At 43.7% G+C, this 21,997-nt stretch overlaps 1 protein-coding gene across 1 annotated transcript in view; it reads left to right on the top strand.

Annotated features, from left to right (window-relative positions):
- The window catches only part of st6galnac (ST6 (alpha-N-acetyl-neuraminyl-2,3-beta-galactosyl-1,3)-N-acetylgalactosaminide alpha-2,6-sialyltransferase), an 81,438-nt gene extending 61,860 nt beyond the window's left edge, over window positions 1–19,578 (top strand). The window contains exons 4-10 of the mRNA XM_085963832.1: window positions 3,246–3,414; window positions 4,254–4,431; window positions 5,275–5,413; window positions 9,744–9,847; window positions 10,953–11,036; window positions 13,342–13,441; window positions 15,552–19,578. Of these exons, the coding sequence (XP_085819958.1) occupies window positions 3,246–3,414; window positions 4,254–4,431; window positions 5,275–5,413; window positions 9,744–9,847; window positions 10,953–11,036; window positions 13,342–13,441; window positions 15,552–15,740 (963 nt within the window). The 3' untranslated portion in view covers window positions 15,741–19,578. The remainder of the gene's footprint in view (window positions 1–3,245; window positions 3,415–4,253; window positions 4,432–5,274; window positions 5,414–9,743; window positions 9,848–10,952; window positions 11,037–13,341; window positions 13,442–15,551) is intronic.
- Window positions 19,579–21,997: the final 2,419 nt, after the last annotated feature.

The raw sequence follows: 21,997 nt of genomic DNA, 5'->3' as shown, positions 1-21,997 counted from the left end.
TTCCGCCCCCCCACCTCTGACCCCGAACGATCAGTCTTAAGCAAAGGCCTCCATTCATCTCCTTGCACCTCCACCTCAGTGAATTTTGATCTCCGCACGATGCTGAGCTCTTCTTCCTTCACCTCCGTGCCCACTTCTTTGGCCAGGAGTCGTCCCCGCCCGCACAGTGGACCCTTTCTCCCGTCTTCAGGATTCTTGTTTCATCTGGACCCCTCTCTCTGGCCTCTTACTCTCTCTAGATCTTTTCATTGCTAACTGCCGGTATGACATCGGCTGTCTCAATTTCTTTTCTCTCCTCACTCACTCTAACCTTCCTCCCTCTGAACTTGCAGCACTCCGTTCTCTCAGGTCCAACCCTGACCTTGTCGTTAAACCTGCTGACGAGGGCGGTGCTGTTGTTGTTTGTCAAACAGACCTCTACTTTGAGGAATCTAAATGCCAACTCTACGACCCCTCACCCTACCTTCCCCTGGACCATGACCCCACTACTGAACATCAAGCCATTGTTTCCCAGACCGTCATTGACCTCAACTCCTCTGGAGATCTTCCACTCCCCCACCCCCCCTTCCATGGCCTCCAACCACATCGTCCCCCCAACCCTGCACAGCCTGCTTCCATCTCCTTCCCAAGATCCACAAACAGGACTGCCCTGGTAGACCCTTGGATTCAGCCTGTTCTTGCCCCATGGAACTTTATCTCAACTCTTTTTTTCCCTCCCCTTGTCCAGTCTCTTCTGACTCTTCCGACGCCCTCTGCCGCTTTAACATTTTCCAGTTTCCTGACCCTAACCGTCTCCTTTTCACCATGGACATCCAGTCCCTCTACCCCTCCATCCCCACCAGGACAGCCTGTGGGCCCTCTGCTGCTTCCTTGAAAGGAGGCCCAACCAGTCCCCATCCACCAACACTCCTCCGCCTGGCTGAACTTGATCTTGTGTTGAACAACTTCTCATTTGACTCCTCTCGCTTTCTCCAAGTAAAAGGTGTCGCTATGGGAACCCATACGGGTCCTAGCTACGTCTGCCTTTTCGGTGGAAACTTGGAACATTCTTTGTTCTAGTCCTACTCGGGTCCCCTCCCTCGCCTCTTTTTCTGGTACATTGACTGTACATCGGTGCGCTTCCAAGTCTCACCCCAAACTGGAAAATTTCATCACCTTTGCTTCAAATTTCCACCCTTCGCTCGCCGTCTGATGATCCATCTCCAACTCTTCCCTTCTCTTCCACGATCTCTCTCTCGATCTCCATTTCTGGGGAGAGGTTGCCAACAAATATCTACTACAAGCCCATTGAGTCCCACAGCTACCTTGATTATGTTAAGCAATCTCCTTTCTCCTCTGGTTCAAAACAACACGTTTCGAGTAAGCACGAGACTTCATAATGGAGTATACGGAACAGACTTTATTGATACACAGAAAGGTGATCAGTCTTTAACTCTATATCGAGAGTGGATATTCGGTTTCTGTATCTTTTGAGCACACTGAGATACTGTTGAAAACCGTGCTCCTTTATACACCATATTCTGACTACATCAAAGGAAAATGTCAAAATGGCGTAACTATTTCCCAAATCCTCTGAAAACAGACTATCGATGCAAACAGTTTGCAATTGTTTACCTCGGAACCACTTCGCTTAAACTTCCGTTACCTACTGTTATCTTTAGCAAATGGACTTGCTACCCCTGATTTATTACCCATAAAACGAAAGTTATGCTTTCTCCTCACGACACTTCAAAGTCATCCTGTTTATATCTAGGAAAGCCTGTTGCTTTAAGATACAAAGAAGTTCGACTGTTAACCTTTAACTCCCCAATATGTCCAACATGCATCTCTCCAGGATGTCCAACACATTACACTGCCTCCCACCCCACTTTCTGTAAGGAATCTATTCCGTTCTCCAAGTCTCCATTGCATCTGTTCTGACGATGTCAACTTCCACACAAGTGCTTCCGATATGTCTTTTTTATGCAACTGAGGATTCCCCTCTGTTGTTGACAGTACACTCGACTGTGTCTGTCCGCCCTATTTCCCGCACTTCTGCTCTCACCCCTTCCCTTCCAGAATTACAGTAGGGTTTCCCTTGTCCTCTCCTACCACCCCACCAGTCTCCACATTCAATGGATTATCACCACCAAACGCATCTCCCCCCACCCCCCCCCCCCGTTTCAGCATTCCAAAGGGACTGTTCCCTCCACGATTTCCTGATCGAGTCTTCTATCACCCCCTCCCCTTCCCACATCAACTTCCCATGCAAGCACAGAAGATGCAACACCTGCCCTTTCACCTCCTCCCTTCTCACCAGCCAGGGCCCCAAACGCCCCTTCCAGGTGAAACAGCGATTTACTTGAACTCCTTTCAATTTAGTATGCTGTATTCGCTGCTCGCGATGTGGTCTCCTCTACATTGGGGAGACCAAGCAGAGGTTGGGTGATCGCTTTGCTGAAGACCTCCGTTCAGTCTGCAAGTGTGACCCTGACCTTCCGGTCGCTTACCATTTTAATTCTCCGCCCCATCCCACTCTGCCCTCTGTCCTTGGCCTCCTACACTTCCAAAGAAGCTCGAGGAACAGCACCTCCTCTTTTGATGAGGCACTTTACAGCCTTCCGGACTCGACATTGAGTTCAACAATTTCAGATCAGAACCATTGCTCCCATTTTTTTTCGGACAGCAAGTGTTGGTAATGATTCTGCTGTTGCCATTTTCAGTTCCTCTAGACCATCTTTTGTTTCTTTACTTGTCCCATTACCATCCCCATCATCCCATTTGTCATTTAAGTCACTTCTGCCTTCCACCCTATCACAGACCTTCCCTTTTGTTCTTGCCCCCGCCTCTTTCCCTGCCTCTGTACTTGCTTAAAACTTGTTACATCTCTTAATATTTTCCAGGTCTGATGAAGGGGAATCTAGAACGAGGGGGCATAGTTTCAGAATAAGGGGTGCCCATTTAAAACGGAGATGAGGAGGAATTTCTTCTCTGAGGGTCGTGAATCTTTGGAATTCTCTACCCCAGGGAGCTGTGGAGGCGGAGTCATTGAATATATGAGATACAAGCAGTGACGATGCAGTCATTGAGTTTCTGAGCACAGGACTGTGCATCTCTCTTCAGATGATGAAATTTACAAAGGCTATTACTGGCAAGACTCCCTCCTTGTCGCATCAACCCATAGGCCTTTTAATTGACATGAGGTTTTGAATTGAAGCATCAATTGTCTGCTTGACCTTAATACCAAATTGTTTTTTGCTTGTTAGAAATGTCCTGAAAACATAAGAGAGCGAATGGCAAAGATATCTGAGTATGAAGGTGTCTTCTTGGAAACCGTACCCATTCTGCAATGGAGTAAACATGCTACAGAACAGGAGTATAAGAGACTGAGAAGATATAATGGAGCTCATGGATGGAATGTGATCAATTATGAAGGTAAATGTTATCTTTTCGTATTGAATAATTATATAATATAAACAGTAAAACTACAAATGTCAGCACTAGAACATATTGCAAATAAATTAATGGACATATAGCAACCGCTCACCAACCCACTGCTTGATTGATGGGACCTGCATTTTTCAGTTCTCACATTCACTCTCGATGCAGAGAAAATATCCTTTATAAAATGATACAGGCTGTATTCTCTCACTAGCACTCATTGATTTAGCACAACCTCAGATATGATGAGCATTCGTGTTGTAATCTACTTTCTATTCTCAACAATGCACACTGTAAAATGGCTCCTTACTTGCTTTCAAAGAGCCTGATGCTGAATCTGTGCATAAAAGTTGACCAATATTGCTCATGCATTTAAACAGGCAGACACAGAGTGACGTGATTAGAAAGGGTAGTTCTAATCTGAGATTACTATGTGCAGTTAAATCCTAAAATTATGTTGTCAGGGATGAATTATTTTAGGGCAATTGCTTAATGACCAGCTTTTGGCTTGGACATTATGAATCTTAGTCACTTCAGGGCAAATGGTAGAGCTTATAGTCTGATAACATAAGAATTAGGAGCAGGAGTCGGCCATACAGGAGTCAACCCACCAGTGTATATTTATATTGTCACTACACCTTAAAGTGTTCACTGAAGTTACAAAATAATTGGAGAAAGGACATCCTCTCCGCAGGATGTACATTTTAGTTTAGTATTTGCATCCAATCTTTGTAAACCAAAGCTACTGTTTTGTTAAGAGACAATTGTATTTATTTTTTGCGATATTATGCAGCAAATTGTAGTCGTAGGTTAACCTCAATCATATGTTACAGACCTGAAGGATGCCCTGAGCTATCTTAACACCTCTGCAAACACTTTCATGTTTGATGACTGGGAGAAAAGACCAAATAAGACTTCAGCCTGCATTCGCTGTGCTGTGATTGGAAATGGTGGCATACTGAATGATTCCCGAAAGGGAGAGGAAATCGATAAGCATGACTATGTATTCAGGTATGCTTCGATTTGCATCTCAATGGGACTATTGTCAAATGAGGATTGAATGCCTGTGTGCCAAGTTAGTGAAATAGGTCAAAACACTGTCCATTTATCTCTTGGCTCTAGGTTGTAAATCCAAGCCAGACCAACAAAATGGAAGTCGTCTTCTCTTTGCTGAATTTAAGGGTTTTGAATGAAATGAATCTGGACATGGGAGTCCAGTTCCTACTTGCAAAACTGTCCAAAATTGGAGGAAATGTAGGCTAAATTGTCAGTTGCCAAGGCTGGTTGGTGTGGGGAATGGAATTGTTCTTGTGGTGCAGTTGGAATATCTTCCAGATTTAGTTGTGCTTTCTTGCATTCTGCCAACAAATCCAGTTTTGAATGTTTTTGAAATTAATAATTCTGGTGACTAATATACAGTTTCTATTTAGGCAACCTTGTTTAAGATCTTTTAATGTCTGACTACAGTGATTCATACGAATGTGCAGCTCTGTAAATGGGGACTACTATTTTCCACAACATGGAATTTATAACACTATCCCAAGCCTAGGAGGTGGTGCTGGGAAATAGAATAAATAACACTCCAAGTCAAGTGTGTATAAAGTGTGTGTATTTATGTGTTCATTTTGTGAAGGACCATGGCCTATGAGCTGGGACACTACCAGGTTTAAAGCGTGAAAGGGAAGGTCAGATAAATGCTGAAGTAGCGATTCAATGATGGCAAACTTGTAGAAGCCTGTAGATTGTAAAATAAACAAAAGGGTTCGGGAGGCCAGGAGAAAATCTAGGGAGGTTAAAATGGTGTGTTTTCTGTTTGTCTAATTCTTTGTTTATTTCTGCTGTTTTTTTATATAGAGCGAATGGAGCCATTATTAAAGGATTTGAGAAAGATATAGGAACTAGGACATCATTTTATACATTTTCCACAAATACAATGAAGAATTCTCTATCAGCATATCGTAACATGGGATATACTGGTTTACCACAATCTGCGGTAAAGTATTCTCCCAAATCAAATTGTGCACTTTCGATAGTCTCCAAAATGAGCCACTGGTCTTTAAAATACTAAGAGACGTGGATGTAAATGTGCTATTTGATTTTCACTATGGGCACAGTACTGAAAGGGACACGGGTTTTAAATTGAGCAGCAACAACAACTTGTATTTAAATAGCGCCTTTAACGTAGTAAAACGTCCCAAGGAGCTTCACAGGAGTATTATAAGACAAAACATTTGACACCGAGCCCCATAAGGAGATATTAGGGCAGATGACCAAAAGCTTGGTCAAAGAAGTAGGTTTTAAGGAGAGTCTTAAAGAAAGAAAGAGAGGTAGCGACACGGAGAGGTTTAGGCAGGGAATTCCAGAGCTTAGGGCCTAGGCAACAGAAGCACGGCCACCAATGGTGGGGCGATTATAATCAGGGATGCTCGAGGGCAGAATTAGAGGAACGCAGAGATAGGGAGGGGCGAGGCCATGGAGGGATTTGAAAATGAGGATGAGAATTTTGAAATCGAGGTGTTGCTTAACCGGGAGCCAGTGTAGGTCAGCAAGCACAGGGGTGATGAGTGAACCGGACTTGGCTGCCCGTGTCCTAACTCGCACCGAATTTTGGATCACCTCAAGTTTACGTAGGGTGGAATGTGGGAGGCCAGCTGGGAGTGCGTTGGAATAGTCAAGTCCAGAGGTAACAAAAGCATGGATGAGGGTTTCAGCAGCGGATGAGCTGAGGCAAGGGTGGAGACGGGCGATGTTACGGAGGTGGAAATAGGCGGTCTTAGTTATGCCGCGGATATCCGGTTGGAAGCTCATTTCGGGGTCAAATATGAAACCAAGGCCTCAAATGAGATTAGAGATTAAAAGCAACAATTATTTCCATTCCAGAAAGGAGTGGACTGCTAGTTAATTGTGTCAATTCAACCCTCCACACTGGAGCTGGATCAGTATTTGGTTGGAATAAAATTGGTGTTCTAGGGATAAGTATAGACTTGAGTTGATCAAAGATTCCACTTGACATACAATGGGAGGTTGCAGCAGCCAGTCAGGGCTGAATAGTGAATATGGATGAATTATTCTCAAAGCCTGCACAATTTATTGGCTGAGAATAGAGGGATATGTATGCAGTATTTTCGATGGGTGAAATGGAAGTAAAGGGATTAGGAAGTCCTAAGAAATGGCAGGGAACCTGGATGGATAATAAAAGTGGAGTAAGTAGAAGGCAAGGGAGACGCCAAAACAAGATGACAAAGCTTCTATCTGAGAAAAGCATCTGTTGGAGAGACAAACAGAGGTCACTAGACCTTGTGATAGACAATAGATTGACTTTGGCCCATTTGATCTGGCTTTCTTCTGTAGTCAGATTCTTGCAAGAAATTCTGAGGTCAGAGTTGCAAGAAAAGTTGAAGATTGCAGAAAGAATAATGACAGAACTTGATTAACAAGGAGGACATTTGAACGTGAAATCAAGAAAACTACCTAATAGCTGGAAACGGGACAGGCACTGGGAGCTGACCGAACAACAGCAGGATCGAGCAATCAATGGTGGTAAAGAAAAGATAAAGAAAGAACTTGCATTTATATAGTGCCTTTCACAACCACAGGACATCCCAAAGCGCTTTACAGCCAATTCACGAACTGTCATCATGGTGGGGAGCTAGTTTGCACACAACAATGTCCCACAAACATTAATGAGATAATGACCCAATAATTTTCTTTCAGTGACGTTAGTTGGCTGATAAATATTAGACAGGACACCGGGGAGGAACTCCCTGCTCTTCCAATAGTGTCACAGCATTTGAGAGCGCAGACGGGGCCTCAGTTTAACGTCCCATCCAAAGGGCGTACCTCTGACAGTGCAGCACTCCCTCGATACGGCACTGAAGAGTCCGCCTCAATTAGGTGCTCGAAGCTCTGGAGTGGGACCATAGCCTTCCGACTCCGAGGCAAGGACGCTACCGCTGAGCCACGGCTGACATCTTGTACAATAGCAAGAGACACAATCCATCTGGTTTGGTTGCAAGAAAATAATTCTACAGACTGGAGGAAAATCCTCCATAAAGCTATCCCAAAAGGAGGCCAATCAGATTATAACAACTAATATTGGGGTGTCATTACAGCCTGCTTCAAGAATGGTATATAATATGATGCTGGATAGATGCAGAAAGTGGGTTTAGAACTGTTCGAACATACAAGGAGCAATCTTTGTATTTTGCAATATTGCACTGTGAATCATGAAGGTGTTGACTTTATCATTCATCTTTGTTTATTTTAAAAAGACCTTTCATGGCCTTGACACACCCAGCCTTGCACTCTGGCAAATTTTACGCCATTATGGAGTTCAGGAAGTAAGGTAGAAAGAAAGAACTTGCATTTATAGAATGCATTTCATGACCTTCGGATGTCCCAAAGTGTTTCTCAGCGAATTAAATACTTTCTGAAGTGTGGTCACTGTTGTAATGTAGGAAACACAGCAGCCAATTTCTGCACAGCAAGCTCCCACAAACAGCAAGGTGGCTACAAAAGCAGGCCAGAGGCTGGGAATTCTGCGGCGAGTGTCTCACCTCCTGACTTCCCAAAGCCTTTCCACCATCTACAAGTCAGGAGTGTGATGGAATACTCTCCACTTGCCTGGATGAGTGCAGCTCCAACAACACTCAAGAAGCTCAACACCATTCAGGATAAAGCAGCCCGCTTGATTGGCACTCCATCCACCACCTTCAACATTCACTCCCTCCACCACCGGCGCACTGTGGCTGCAGTGTGTACCATCCACAAGATGCACTGCAGCAACTCGCCAAAGCTCCGCGACCTCTACCACTTAGAAGGACAAGGGCAGCAGACGCATGGAAACATCACCATCTACAAGTTCCCCTCCAAGCCACACACCATCCTGACTTGGACCTGTATCGCCGTTCCTTCACTGTCGCTGGGCCAAAATCCTGGAACTCCCTTCCTAACAGCATTGTGGGTGTACCTACACCATATGGACTGCAGCGGTTCAAGAAGGCGGCTCACCACCATCTTCTCAAGGGCAATTAGGGATGGGCACTAAATGCAGGCCTAGCCAGCGACGCCCACATCCCACCAATGAATTAAAAAAAAAAAAAGACCAGATCATCTGTTTTAATGACGTTGGTTGAGGGATAAATGTTGGCCAGGACACCGGTAGAACTTTCCCCTCCTCTAATTCAAAATCGTGCCACGGGATATTTTTATGTCATCTGAAAGGGCAGACAGGGCCTCGGTTTAACGCCTCATCCGGAAGACGGCACCGCTGACAGTGCTGCACTCCCTCAGCACTGGATTATAGGCTCAAGTCTCTGGATTGCACCTTGAACCCCCAACCATCTCTACAGAGGCGAGCGTGCTACCCCTGAGGCACGGCTGACACCGTAGTACATAGAGCACAGAAACGTCATTAAGGAACGGAATGCTGTGTTGAAGTTGAGGACTGAGCTGTAGATTGGGGTGAAATAACACTGTGGTGTCTAGCGGGAACCTTTCATCCTCCCTGTTGTGTGGATTATTAGTAACTCTGATGGTGTTGTTGAGTGAAGCAAACAAGATGAGAACCGTGGACAGTAACCACCTGGAGATCTAGATTCCGGGGATGATATGCCATTAGTGACCGGAACTGAGGAAGAAATGCAAAGATAGACTAAGAAAGTTGGGAAACCCAATTGGACTATGATCTGAGAGAAAAAAAAGCGTAATCATTACGTTAGAATGGATGACACCAATATTCTTCTTAGGCAGTCCCTCGGAACCAAGGATGACTTGCTTCCACATTAAAAATGTGTTCTCAGGTGACTGATGAGTCCAGTGCGAGACCTACAGTCTCTGTCACAGGTGGGGCAGACGGTGGTTAAAGGGGCGGGTGGGTGGGGTGCTTGGGTTGACGTGCGCTCCTTGCGCTTGGCTTCCGCTTGCTCCCGGCGAAGACTCACTGACACCAATATTACCATCATGCTCACAAGGGTGACATTATCAAACATCAATCATTTCCACAATACGCTGCGATGATAATATTGGGGGAAATGAGAATCGGCTGGAGTTGGCCAGTTCTGGAAAAATAAATATTTAAATAAAGACATTGTTCTGTTGTATAAATAGAATACAGGCCAAAGAACCAATATTTTACTGAAAATAAACCACTCCTGTCACAGCCATGAGAACTCGCTTGTGATGTGTGCACTCTGCAGCAGTGCTTGTTTCCTATAAACTAGAAGTGCCTGTCATGTATTCTCTGTGGTTAGTCACTATAGTTTAATATCCATTTGTAACTCAACCACCTCAGGTTCATTCGCCACGTAACTTTTTTTTTGTAGGAGACGAGGTACGTCTTTCTCCCAGACCACAACCGAGATTACTATCTGGTAAAAGCTGCAATAACAAACACACCCATAGAGAAGGGGCATGACAAATCCCAAAGGTAAGTTTTTTTGCGTGCTCTTGTTCTTTCTCTTGCATCACTCACTCGGAGAACTGGTGACTGTGAAGCACAAGTGTCAGATAAGTCATCATAGTCTGATTAGAGGAAGGAACTTTGCTTTCTTAGCTGAGTGTGCTCAAAGATAATGTTCGGAGAAGTTTTAAATTTGCTTAACTGGCTAACCCGGAAAACTTTGTAAGGTGACTGGATTATCCTCAATAATGTGGGTGAAATCCGTGCTTCTAAACCTAGTCATGGTCACTGCAGTGCAAACGTGCACACAGGCACAAGGATGCACAGAAACACATGCACACCATTCAATCAAGTTCTACCAGAACATAACTTGTAAGCATAACCCCAGGCACTCCCTAACCTATCTAGGTGTGCCTATTTAAACACAATCTAATCCCTTTATTATTTTATAAACTGCAATTAAATCACTCCTAAGCCGACAAATATATAAACAAGCATGACTTTAAAATGTGGACGGACTGACTGACTGACTTCTGCATGCCCTGGTCCAATTATCCCCCCCGTCCAGTAACCCTGCTTCACCTGAGGCTCGAGCTTGCTCTTCGTTTCCATTGTACAATGTCACAGGAGATCAACGAGTGAATATATAAATCTGTCTCGAGCACATTAATTCCAGGAACGCTATTGAATGGTCATTGAGAGGTGCTGTGGCTCCCTGCGTAAGTGTGTGGCATATCATTGTAGTATGACACCAAGACTGAGATTCCAGTAAGAGAAGTCCAGTTGGCTGTGCTTGGAAGGGGGGTGGAAATGTCAGCCTGGGACCTTGCTCCTGACTTTGCGTGTGGTGCACGCGCGTGCAAGTGTAGATATGAGTGTTTCCCTCCCGCTCAGTTGAGTAACCTGCTACATTCATTGTCTCTGGCCACACATGAAGAATGGCCACTTGGTAAGGTACTGGAGGCATGTCCATTCCTGTGGAGCCATGATTCAGTACCTTCAGGAGTGGGGAAAAGAAATGTGCGTGTATTGGGGGCAGAGGGGAAATTGAAACTGAATTTATTCGTAGTCGCGGATGGAGGTCTAAAGGTGATGACTAATATTTGAGGTTTTCTGTTTCTTGTGTTTTTAGTCCACCTGCGTTTTTCGGAGAAAATGTTGGACCTGAAAAATTCAAGATGTATCACCCAGATTTTATCCGATACGTTCGAAATAGGTAAAAGGAGTTTTTAATTTTTGCACTGTAAGGAGTGAGAATGATTTCAGATACACAAGTCAGACACTTAAAAATATATTGCTGATTAACTGTTGCATATCCACTTACGACAAACACCGAGATTACAAAGGATACTTTGCTGCAGATGATGCACAGATTACAGTCGATTGAGTTAAACCTTCCAGGTGGCTCCCTCCTTCAGCTTCCAACTCGCAATACAATTTCTCGCTTCTTACACTTAACTAAAAGACCATTACATCACCACCTCCTCCTCCATGACCTCTCACCCACTCTCGATCTCCAATCCGACTTCTTATGGTCTCGAGTTGTACAGCAAAACATCAGTGGTTTAGGGTTAGCATGACCACAAAGGAGCCATGCCACCAAAACAGCGATATTGAGTTTTAAGTTATGAGGGACAAAGCAAATCTAAAGGTAAACATGTGAAAGCCTGGCCCAGAAAAAGGCTGCACCTGACCTTTGGTAAAGTGCCGGTAAAGAACAACTGTCAGTCTTTCCATTTTAAAGTTTATAAACTGCAGAAATATTCTAATGTATTGGAATACAAGGAATAATTTTTGTGTAAAATGGTTTCCCTTACTATTTCTCAATCTTAATCTTAATCCATAACCAAATGTTAGATTTCAATTTGTAGTAACACCAGTATGTTCAAATACTGGTCTATTCTAGGGGGCTATCTTTCCAACTTAACCTTCATACCATATATGAAGATATTTTGTCATGATGGAGTTTTCATAATTGGTAGAATCCAAAATTCAAGTATGACCTTTTACACTAAGTCGGCCATGGTGAACTAGCAGGTGCATATGTGTCACATCACTGCCCCAGCACATGGACTGGAATATACAACAATCCATACGGCACCCATTAAGAGTTTAATTTGAAAACGTGCCATTCTTATGGTGGCTGAACACTTTGAACAAGGTCAGGTTTTCAGAATCTGACTCTTGAAGTCAAATCTGCAGTCAAAACATCGAGGAGTTACATAGAATTCCATAGGATTTATAGCACGCAAACCGGCCATTCGGTCCAACTAGTCTTTGCCGGTGTTTATGCTCCACACGAGCCTCCTCCCACCCTACTTCATCTAACTATCAACATAACCTTCTATTCCTTTCTCCCTCATGTACTTAGCTAGCTTCCCCTTAAATGCTTCAACTACTCCCTGTGGTAGCAAGTTCCACATTCTAACCACTCTCTGGGTAAAGAAGTTTCTCCTGAATTCATTATTGGATTGATTAGTCTTTTATTTATGGCCCCTAGTTTTGGACTCCCCCCACAAGTGGAAACATCTTCTCTACGTCTACACTATCAAACCCCATTCATAATTTTAAAGACCTCTATTGTGTAGAATGGGCCTTTTTTCTTTGGGGTTTAGAATGAGAGATGACCTCATTGAAACGTATAAAATTCTTACAGGGCTTGACCGGGTAGATGCTGAGAGGATGAATCCCCTGGCTAGTGAGTCTAGAACTAGGGGTCATAGTCTCAGGATAAGGGGTCGGCCATTTAGGACTGCGATGAGGAGAAATTTCTTCACTTAGAGGGTGGTGAATCTTTGGAATTCTCTACCCCAGAGGGCTGTGGAGGCTCAGTTGTTGAGCATATTCAAGACAGAGATCGATAGATTTTTTGGGCACCAAAAGATTCCAGGGAAATGGGGATAGGGCAGGAAAGTGGAGTTGAGGTAGAAGATCAGTCATGAATGTATTGAATGGCAGAGCAGGCTCGAGGTGACAAATGGCCCACTCCTGCTCCTATTTCTTAAGTTGCCCCTGAGCCTTCTCTTTTTTTTTTAAGAGGAAAGCGTCCCAACCTGTTCAGTCTTTCCTGATAGGTAAAACCTCTCAGTTCTGGTATCATCCTTGTAAATCTGTTGTGCACCTTCTCCAGTGCCTCCTATATCCTTACTGTAATATGGAGTCCAGAACTGTTCACAGTAAACTCCATTAAACTGATTGGCGGAACTGTAATCTTTGCTTGACTGCCCACCTCCACACTGGGCCTATACGTAACGGGGACTATTGAATCAACAAGAATTACCTGCAAATTAGTAACGGTGTGTGATTCTTAATCCCTGTTTGTGCAACCTTGATATTCTGTATTTGAATTATAATTGAAATAAGCTTTAGTATATTAAAATTCGTTTTTTATTTTTTGCTGTTGTCCAGAGAAATTCTGGGCCACATTTCAAACCTGATCATTTTCCGATATAAATAGCTTCAGTTTGCAAATCCTCCGCTGAAGTGTTGGGCCATTTTTTAATGTAATACTCTCTCTACAGGTTTCTTCGGGCGGTCATTCTGAAGTCCAAGCACCGTAACATTTATCGCCCATCCACTGGGGCAACGATGCTCATTGCTGCCATCCATTCCTGTGACCAGGTAAGAGGATAACTTTAATTTTTCTGTTTCAGACAGCAGGACTGCTAACATTCCTAAATCTTTCAAAATACAAATAGCTTCCTCGAAGAATGACACAGGACAATTGATATTAACTCTGAGCCAGAAGGTCGTGGGGTCAAGTCTCACTCCAGGGACTTGAGCACAACATCTAGGCTGACGCACTCTCTCTAGTGCGCTCTGTCTGTCCGTCCATCCCCAAAATCTTGCCTTTTTTCTTCTCAATATCGTCTGCTCCCACTTGATCAGACACTCTGGCCTGGTTTTTATTTGTCACTCAGCCAACTTTCTCCATTCTTTCTCTGATTTACATTCACTATCTTGTCAAAGTTCCATTACAGAAGTATACACAGGCTTTGGGAGGCCTACTCAATGTTGGTCTCTGCTGTGTCACTATCATGCTGTAAAGCTGACTCCCAAAGCCTGCATTATAACCAAGATATACAGGACTTCATATTCTAATGTGCATTATAAAGCTTGTCCATTTTCCTATAGTAACGGTAGTGAGATTTTGGGTTAGATACTAGTATAAGGACGAGCACATTTCCAGGCTGGGAATCCCAGCGGAGTTGCAGCCCCATTGAACTGGTCTTACTCAGGAGAATCGCATTCCATTGAGGTAACCGTGACCCGTACTGAATGAGATTACCACGAGCTTTATAATGAGGATTGCTTGAGTTAGTTCACACTCTAGGATGTGTTAAATTACTTTCTAGATGCCTGCTGAGTTTGTATCTGTGAGATTCAACAAACATCTATTTCAGCCAGACTTGAATTTTCTGCTTCATGTACCCAGGCAGTACCAACACCTGATTAAATAACTCTCCATCACTTACACAAGTCCAGACTACACACAGACTAAGATTAGTTGGAGCGACAACAGGGGGTGTTTTTTATGTAAACTTACAACTAAGTTTCAGCAGTAATTTAATGTCACATCTATTATTAACCATTTAAAATTAAGATCCTCCATGTATATAGTTTGTAGTAAACTTTGATTCCTAAACATTTTTCCAAGATGACTCTGCATCTGTGTTTGTCTAATGGTGTATTATTAAAAGCTAACTACAACATCACTCCAACTTAACTGCAATCATCTAGGTCCTCGATGTGAAATAAATTCTTCTAAACACAAAATCCATCTTTTTCCATCCCGTGAGCAGGTTCCGACTCCGTGCTGCATGTAACCATTTTGCAACAATTTTCCCTGAAGTGATTGATGATCTGGAGATGCCAAGCACCTCTGTCCCTCCCCCATATACACAATGCTTTTGTAGAATTATTACTGTCTCGGCTGTGGCTCAGTGGGTAGCACTCTCGCCTCTCAGTCAGAAGGTTGTGGGTTCAAGTCCCACAGCAGAGGCTTGAGCACATAACCCAGGCTGACACTCCAGTGCAGTACTGAGGGAGTGCTGCACTGTCTGAGGTGCCGCCTTTCAGATGAGATGTTAAAGCGAGGCCTTGTCTGCCCTCTCCGGTGGACGTAAAAGATCCCACGGCACTATTTAGAAGAAGAGCAAGGGATTTCTCCCGGGTGTCCTGGGCCAATATTTATCCCTCAACCAACATCATTAAAACAGATTATTTGGTCATTATCACATTGCTGTTTCTGGGAGCTTGCTGTGCGCAAATTGGTTGCTGCGTTTCCTACATTATGACAGTGACTACACTACAAAAAATACTTCATTGGATGTAAAGCGCTTTGGGACGTCCTGAGGTCATGAAAGGCGCTATATAAATACAGTTTCTTTTTGTTCTTCCTCTATCTCGAGCAGAAAAAATAGCAGACATTTCGATCAAGTCGTCAGCAATAACCACAACTTGCATTTATGTCGTACCATCATCATTGAACCAAATCAGGCCAGGGTTAAAAGCTGCTACCGTAATGACGGTAGACGATACTACCAGTGACTGGCCAAAGTGCTCATGCAGTGGTTAAGTATCCCAAGGCACAGCTAGTAAATTGGGGCCTATGTTTTGCTTCATACTTTCATCTTCATGCATGGAACTCCTTGAAGTTTTAGGTTATGTCGCATTTCCATTTGGTACGGCTCAATGGTTTTAAAATGTTTCCTGTTCTATTCACTTCCAGGTTAGTGCTTATGGATTTATCACCGAAGACTACGCAAAATACTCGGATCATTATTTTGACCGGTACTACCATAAACTGGTCTTTTATTCAAATCATGACATGAGACTGGAAATGAGGCTATGGAAGAAGCTGCACGATTATGGGATAATTAAACTCTACACCAGAGCAAAGAGCATGACACAGAGATGAGATTGACTCTAACTGAAATGCGGATATCTGATTTTGAAGAATAATGAATACCTTTTGGGGACTGTGATGGGTTATTCTCTGTTCTGCCACCTGGAATTTCAAATTGATCTGAAATTGATGGGGTGAAAGGTTGAGGTATTTTTCTATGAACTGAGATTGAAATCTCTTGTGCTAACTTTCTTCTTTGCTACTAGGGGGTGGAGGGTGGAAAGTGATAGAGGGGGGTGGAAAGCGATGGGGGTGGAGTTGTACATTGAGGCAAGTCCTCAATTCCAGGGAATTAAACCATTTCTGTGAATCAAGTCTCCAATTTGTTAATGAAGAACTGACAATTAGGTTTACATCTTGGCAGTTACACCATTTTGCATATTTGCCAATCTGATGTTTTCTGTTATTATGTATGTTCTTGTCATTTTTATTTCAATGACAACATTTTCAAAATGGAAGCTCCCGTCCCCCCTCCCAACATGCACTGACTGGTCAGGATGAGTTAGTAAGCAATCTCTTGCTTGGTCTCTTTCAATGCACTGGAGTTGAAAGTTAGGTGGTCATTGACAATAGCTGAGATTGAGTTGCCCATGTCCTTTTGGGAAGGACCTTGCTGTTACTTGCTATCTCCTAAAGCAAGCCTAGCCTAGTGATGATTGGCAGGTGGGCATTTGGGGAATGGCGGTGGAGAACCTAGCAGTCCATGATGGAGGGTTGAGGCATCACAACAGTGCCCTCCTCAGCTGCAATGGCAGACTCAAGTGCCTGGGAACTGATAGTGTAAACTGGCTCCAAACATTTTCTTGAATGTGCCAAATAAGAATGTGCTAATACTGTATTTAAAAGATACATTGTGTATGTACTTTTATCACTGGAGGATTGATTTTATAACGTGTTTGGAATATTTATACTGTGGCGTTGTGGCTAAGAGCACTAATGTTGTAATGATAACTGATGCATTGGTTAATGGGTTGATGACCTAACGAAAATCAAGAGCCAAAAAAAAGGCCATTTAGCTCACCAAGCTCATTCTATCATTGACTCCACTTCACCCCAGGGGGCAGATTTTAAACTCCAGGCATGGCATGGACGGTCAGTGAGTGGAAGGCCAGCCCATTGCTGCCGGTGGGAGGCCTGGTGCATATTGAGGGCTGGGCCTCATTGCCGTGGTGTTGCACGCCCTGAACGGGCAACGTGCCAGCTCTGGCTCGCAGCAATATTAGGTGGTTTGGAGGCTTGTGGGCCGCAGCCCAGGGCGGCGATGGCCCGTGCCATTCTTGTGGGGCCCGGAGAAGCACTCCTGATCATCCTGGCCCCACAACGTTAATTATTTACTTGCATTCTTGGGGGGGGCCTCTTGCTCTTCACTACACGGCCTGGTGCAACTGGGTAGCGGGTGCAGGTCGCACATCTCCGCCTAGTGGTCACTTCTGAATTGTATCGGTGCACTATGTACATCATGGGACCTTTCTTTTGCCTACAGCATTGAGGCGCCCACCTGATTCAGGCAGGTGCCTGGGACACCCAGCAGAAGGTCTCAGTAAATATGGTGCTGGAGCTTTCACGGGGCACTAAGTGGGGCAAAGCGACAGTAAATCCGCTACTGTCTCGTTTCCACCGGCCGAGTGGAGTCACAATTGGCCCTCACCCGATCTTTGGCGAGTTACTTAATTTCCATCTGCGAGCTCCCCTGACTTCTGTAAGAGTTTTCAATGAGTGAAAATTGCACAACTTTTCAACTTCTCACTCAGGTGTGTAAATGTTTTTGTAAATCTGTATTTTTGGGGTCTATTTCTGGGTTGCCATTTGAAAATGTGTTTTTATGTCGTTTATGCACTTTTTTTTGGAAGGGGGTAAATTTTGCGGCATTCAGATTAGATGTCGAAATTGGAATTCAATATTTTTCCAATTTTTGCACAGTGCCCACACTAGGCACTTCAGCTCAAGTACTGTACGCGTAAAAATTAGGGTAAAGCTCCCACTGCTCTGCCTTAAAGATGTGCCTTAACTCTAATTTCAGAAGAGCACTATTATTGCACACTGATTTGAACGTCTTGCTCATGCTAAAGCTGTCCTCTCTGTCCTCGCTGAGTGTGGCTGGTAATTTTGTCCGTGATTAGTTTGCCAAATTGTACAATAGAAACTGACGGATTGGCTTCCATTGTGGTCTCATTTTCCGCTGCTGATTTCATGGCTGTGGTTAGACTCTTAATACCTGAAATGTTGGGGCCTCAAACATTTCGTTCTCGCTTGAGGGATGAAACATCTCAAATTTAATGTGAGTTGGAGGAATAAGTTTCCCACAAATAGACAAAATTCAGAAATAACAACAGAAAATGCTGGAAAAACTCAGCAGGCCAGGCAACATCCGTGGAGAGAAAATAGAGTCAACATTTTGGGTCAAACCCTTTGTCAAGACTGAAAAAGGAAATGAAATCAATTAAAAGGCCAGGCTGGGAGAGAACAAAAGAGAAGTGAAGAGACAGTAAGAGGTATTCAAATCGAGACGTGATGGTGATAGGACTAGTGGCGACAAAAGGCGGCTCTAGATTAGGTGTGAAATGCGCTGGCAGAATGGGAGACAGCTGCCATGTGGGAGAGAAATTAAGGGAAGGGGGGGGGGGGGGGGGGAGAAAGGGCCAAAACAAAGGAGTGGATAAAAATAAGTCAAAATGTAATGGGGGCCAAGATTATGATCTGAAATTGTTGAACTCGATATTGAGTCCGGAAGGCTGTAAAGTGCCTAAGCGGAAGATGAGGTGCTGTTCCTTGAGCTTACGCTGAGCTTCCCTGGAACAATGTAAGAGCCAGAGTACAGTGAGGTCTGAGTGGGAATGGGGCGGTGAATTAAAATGACAGGTGACCGGAAGCTCGGGGTCATCCTTACGGATTGAACGGAGGTGTTCCGCAAAGCAGTCACCCAATCTGCGTTTGGTCTCCCCAAAATTCACAAAATTAGATGAAAATTCAGTGTCTGCCCTAAGACTAGATCTTCCAGTTGGGATTGCCGCATATTCCCAAGACTTGGGAATTGCCTCTTAATAGGAAATGGGAAAGGTATTGCATGTCGTGGACATCTGTTTGCACACTCCCTTGTACTCGACATGGGTAAATTGAATTAGGAGTAAAATGACTTTGGGCTTCACAATTTGAGAATAATGTTGGCATCAAGCTTTATTTGAATTGACACATTTGTGTGTCTTAGCAAAAGACTGAAGCAAAACCCTCCATTACCTTTACATTTCCCCGTCGTCTGCTATGGGTTGCACAGTACGAGTATCCTTTTAACCAGAGGTAGAAAACTGAATAAGTGGCCCCTGTCTCATACTGGTTATTTGGTTTTTTTTTAACATTACTATGCAATTATATTTGCAAGAGACGATTGTCATATATTTTGATTAGTCAACCTTAGAGCTGCAAAGACCATTTGACAGCATGAGATCTCGCTACCCTATATAATGCACATATGGACCAAAATGGTTCTGTAAACCTCCAGTTAAAACACACGCACTGGAAATTCACTAAAATGTGAAGCCCTTATTATTCAATTCTCAACTTTTCTCCTGAAGTTACAAAGTACAAGAATTTGTTTAGCAGTGACTGCAAGTGGAGAGGTTATCCATAGCCTTTAAAATTAATCCACAGAAAAATGTCTTGGATATATTTTCAATGATGTGTAACAGTAACCAGTTGTTAATAGTAAAACAAAACTGGAGGAATCCCTGTTTATGTGCACACCAGGCAGCATCCCACTCACAACCATAGTGCAGAAATGTATTGAAGATATAGAGGTTTATTTTGTCTGTTGCTTCATATCTAATTTCTGATCAATAAATTCTCAGACTTTGAAGTTATTCTTTTATTCTTCGCTTTTCACCTGACAACTGGAAGACTTGCCATTCACCTGACAAGTGGAAGACTTGCCAATGTGTGTGAGGTCCTAGAATGTGCTTTACGTGAGACGACCTCTCTCGGTTACACACGGGATTGTGTCCAGTACTGTTTTCTGTTCTGTCCTTGCCAGTTCCTCAAAAGAGAAGTTCCACCATGGTTGAGTGTCATTAGATTTGCTGTTGGTCCCCACCCAAAAACATTCCCTGTTTGCATTTGTTTAGTAACTTGCTTTGAGATACAGATGCAGTACAATAAAGTGCAAGGAAATTACAGGAAACTCTCTGGTATCCGGCACCCACGGGACCAGGATGGTGCCGGTTGATTAAAAATTCCGGATGACGGAGAGGGTTATCTACCAAGGCTATTTTTAACAAACAAAGAGTCAGACTCCTGTTATTGAGGTGTTCGGACTTCTGACAGTGCCAAGAAGCCGAGTAGTGGCAGTTTGGAGAACTACCCACATTGACTAACTCAGCCACCACGGGAGACTTGGACTCGGACTCAGACTCAGACTCGGCAACATTTCCGGTTATTGAGGTGTTTTCGGAGTATGAATTTTGCCGGTTAATAGAGAATTCCGGATATTTAGGTGCCTTTTAAACGAGAGTTTCCTTTGAGGGTGTTGGTTAACTCAGTATTCACCATGAGACAGCAATGACCAAAGCAAACAGATGGCTGACATTTTGCCAAATCTGTTGAATTCAACTCTCAGGGTTAGGCCTGAGGTTCTACAGTTTTCTGTTGAGGCCAAATCCAGAGTACTTCGTACATTTCTAGTTGCAAACAATAAACAACAACAACTTGCATTTATATAGTGCCTATAATGTAGTAAAACATCCCAAGGCACTTTACAGCAGTGTTATCAGGCAGTATTTGACACCGAGCCACATAAAGAGATATTAGGACAGATGACCAAATGCTTGGTCAAAGAGGCAGCTTTTAAGGAGTGTCTTAAAGGAGGAGGGAGAGGGTGAGAGGTTATGGGGGGCAATTCCAGAGCTTGGGGCCTAGGCAGCTGAAGGCACGACCACCAATGGTGGAGCGATGGAAATCTGGGAGGCCTGAGGCCAATAAAATAAAATACACTAAAAGAGGGCAATCCAAGTCCTAGAGATGGCACAGAGCTTTGCAATGAACCAGATGCCCCAGTGTTAAGAGACGCAAAGTCTAAGGAACAGCTTAATAAATTATCTTCAGCTTCAAAAATGTGACATTGCAGAGTGCTTCCTATATACGTGTACAATGAGCTATTATAGGGGTGTCCAACCCATTAGAGCAGAGACTGAATGAAGACCTTGCAATCGATGAGTGGCCTGCATATGACTCCACAAATGGAATCCCCCATATACCAAAAAATTGTAAAACCTTCATGTACAGAAATTCAAATCTTGTCCGTAAAAATTGCCTGGCCCCTGTATCTCACCTTTTTTTGCACTTCATTTCCTGGTCTGTTCCATTGCCCTCTTCTACTGGAGAGACGAGAGAAGCTGGGCTTGTTCTTGGAGCAGAGACGGTTACGGGGAAACTTCATAGAGGCGCTCAAATTTATTAATGGTTTTGATGGGAGTAAATAGGGAGAAACTGTTTCCACTGGCAGGAGGGTCGGTAACCAGAGGACACAGATTTAATGTAATTGGCAAAAGAGCCAAAGGGGAGATGAGAATTTTTTTTTTACGCAGCGAGTTGTTGTGATTTGGAATGCGCTGCCTGAAAGGGCGGTGGAAGCAGGTTCAATAGTAACTTTCAAAAGGGAATTGGATAAATACTTGAAGGGGAAAATATTAGAGCTATGGGGAAAGAGCAGGGGAGTGGGACTAAATCAGATAGCTCTTTCAGAGAGCCAGCACATGCATGATGGGCTGAATGGTCTCCTGCGCTATATTATTCTATGAATAATGCAACTGAGGATGTAGGCCAATCCCACATAAATTCCAGTACAGTGTTTTGGTGCATTTAAGGCAAAGCTTGTTAAATATGAGGGAAAAAGGAATAGAAAGTTATGCTGATAGGATTAGATGAAGAGGGGTGAGAGGAGGCTTGTGTGGAGCATGGACCTACTGGGCCAGATAGCCTGTTTCTGTGCTGTACATTCTATGTAATGCAGATCATGGCAGCTCTGGGTCTTGTAGCAGCTGCAGTGGTGCATAACGAAAATATACGTCTGGACCATAAGTAACAAGGCATGTTGATAAGTACATCTGAAACTTTGGAAAGGGACAAAGCACACTGTAGGACCCTATTCCCTTGACTGGACTTCACAAAGGTACTCATAGTCTCCTGGCTATTCATATAGATATATATATAGAGAGAGAGAGAGTTGATGTGAGTTAAAGGCCCAGTTTGTAGGGAAATTCCTTTGTAAGTATTTCTAGGGA

The sequence above is a fragment of the Somniosus microcephalus genome, chromosome 21 (assembly GCF_052327205.1).
Source record: "Somniosus microcephalus isolate GS21.2 chromosome 21, FLI_Smic_1.0, whole genome shotgun sequence".
In the NCBI taxonomy this organism is placed as follows: Eukaryota; Metazoa; Chordata; class Chondrichthyes; order Squaliformes; family Somniosidae; genus Somniosus; species Somniosus microcephalus.
The sequence above is the reverse complement of the archived record's forward strand: the minus strand, read 5'-3'. Positions and strand labels throughout refer to the sequence as shown.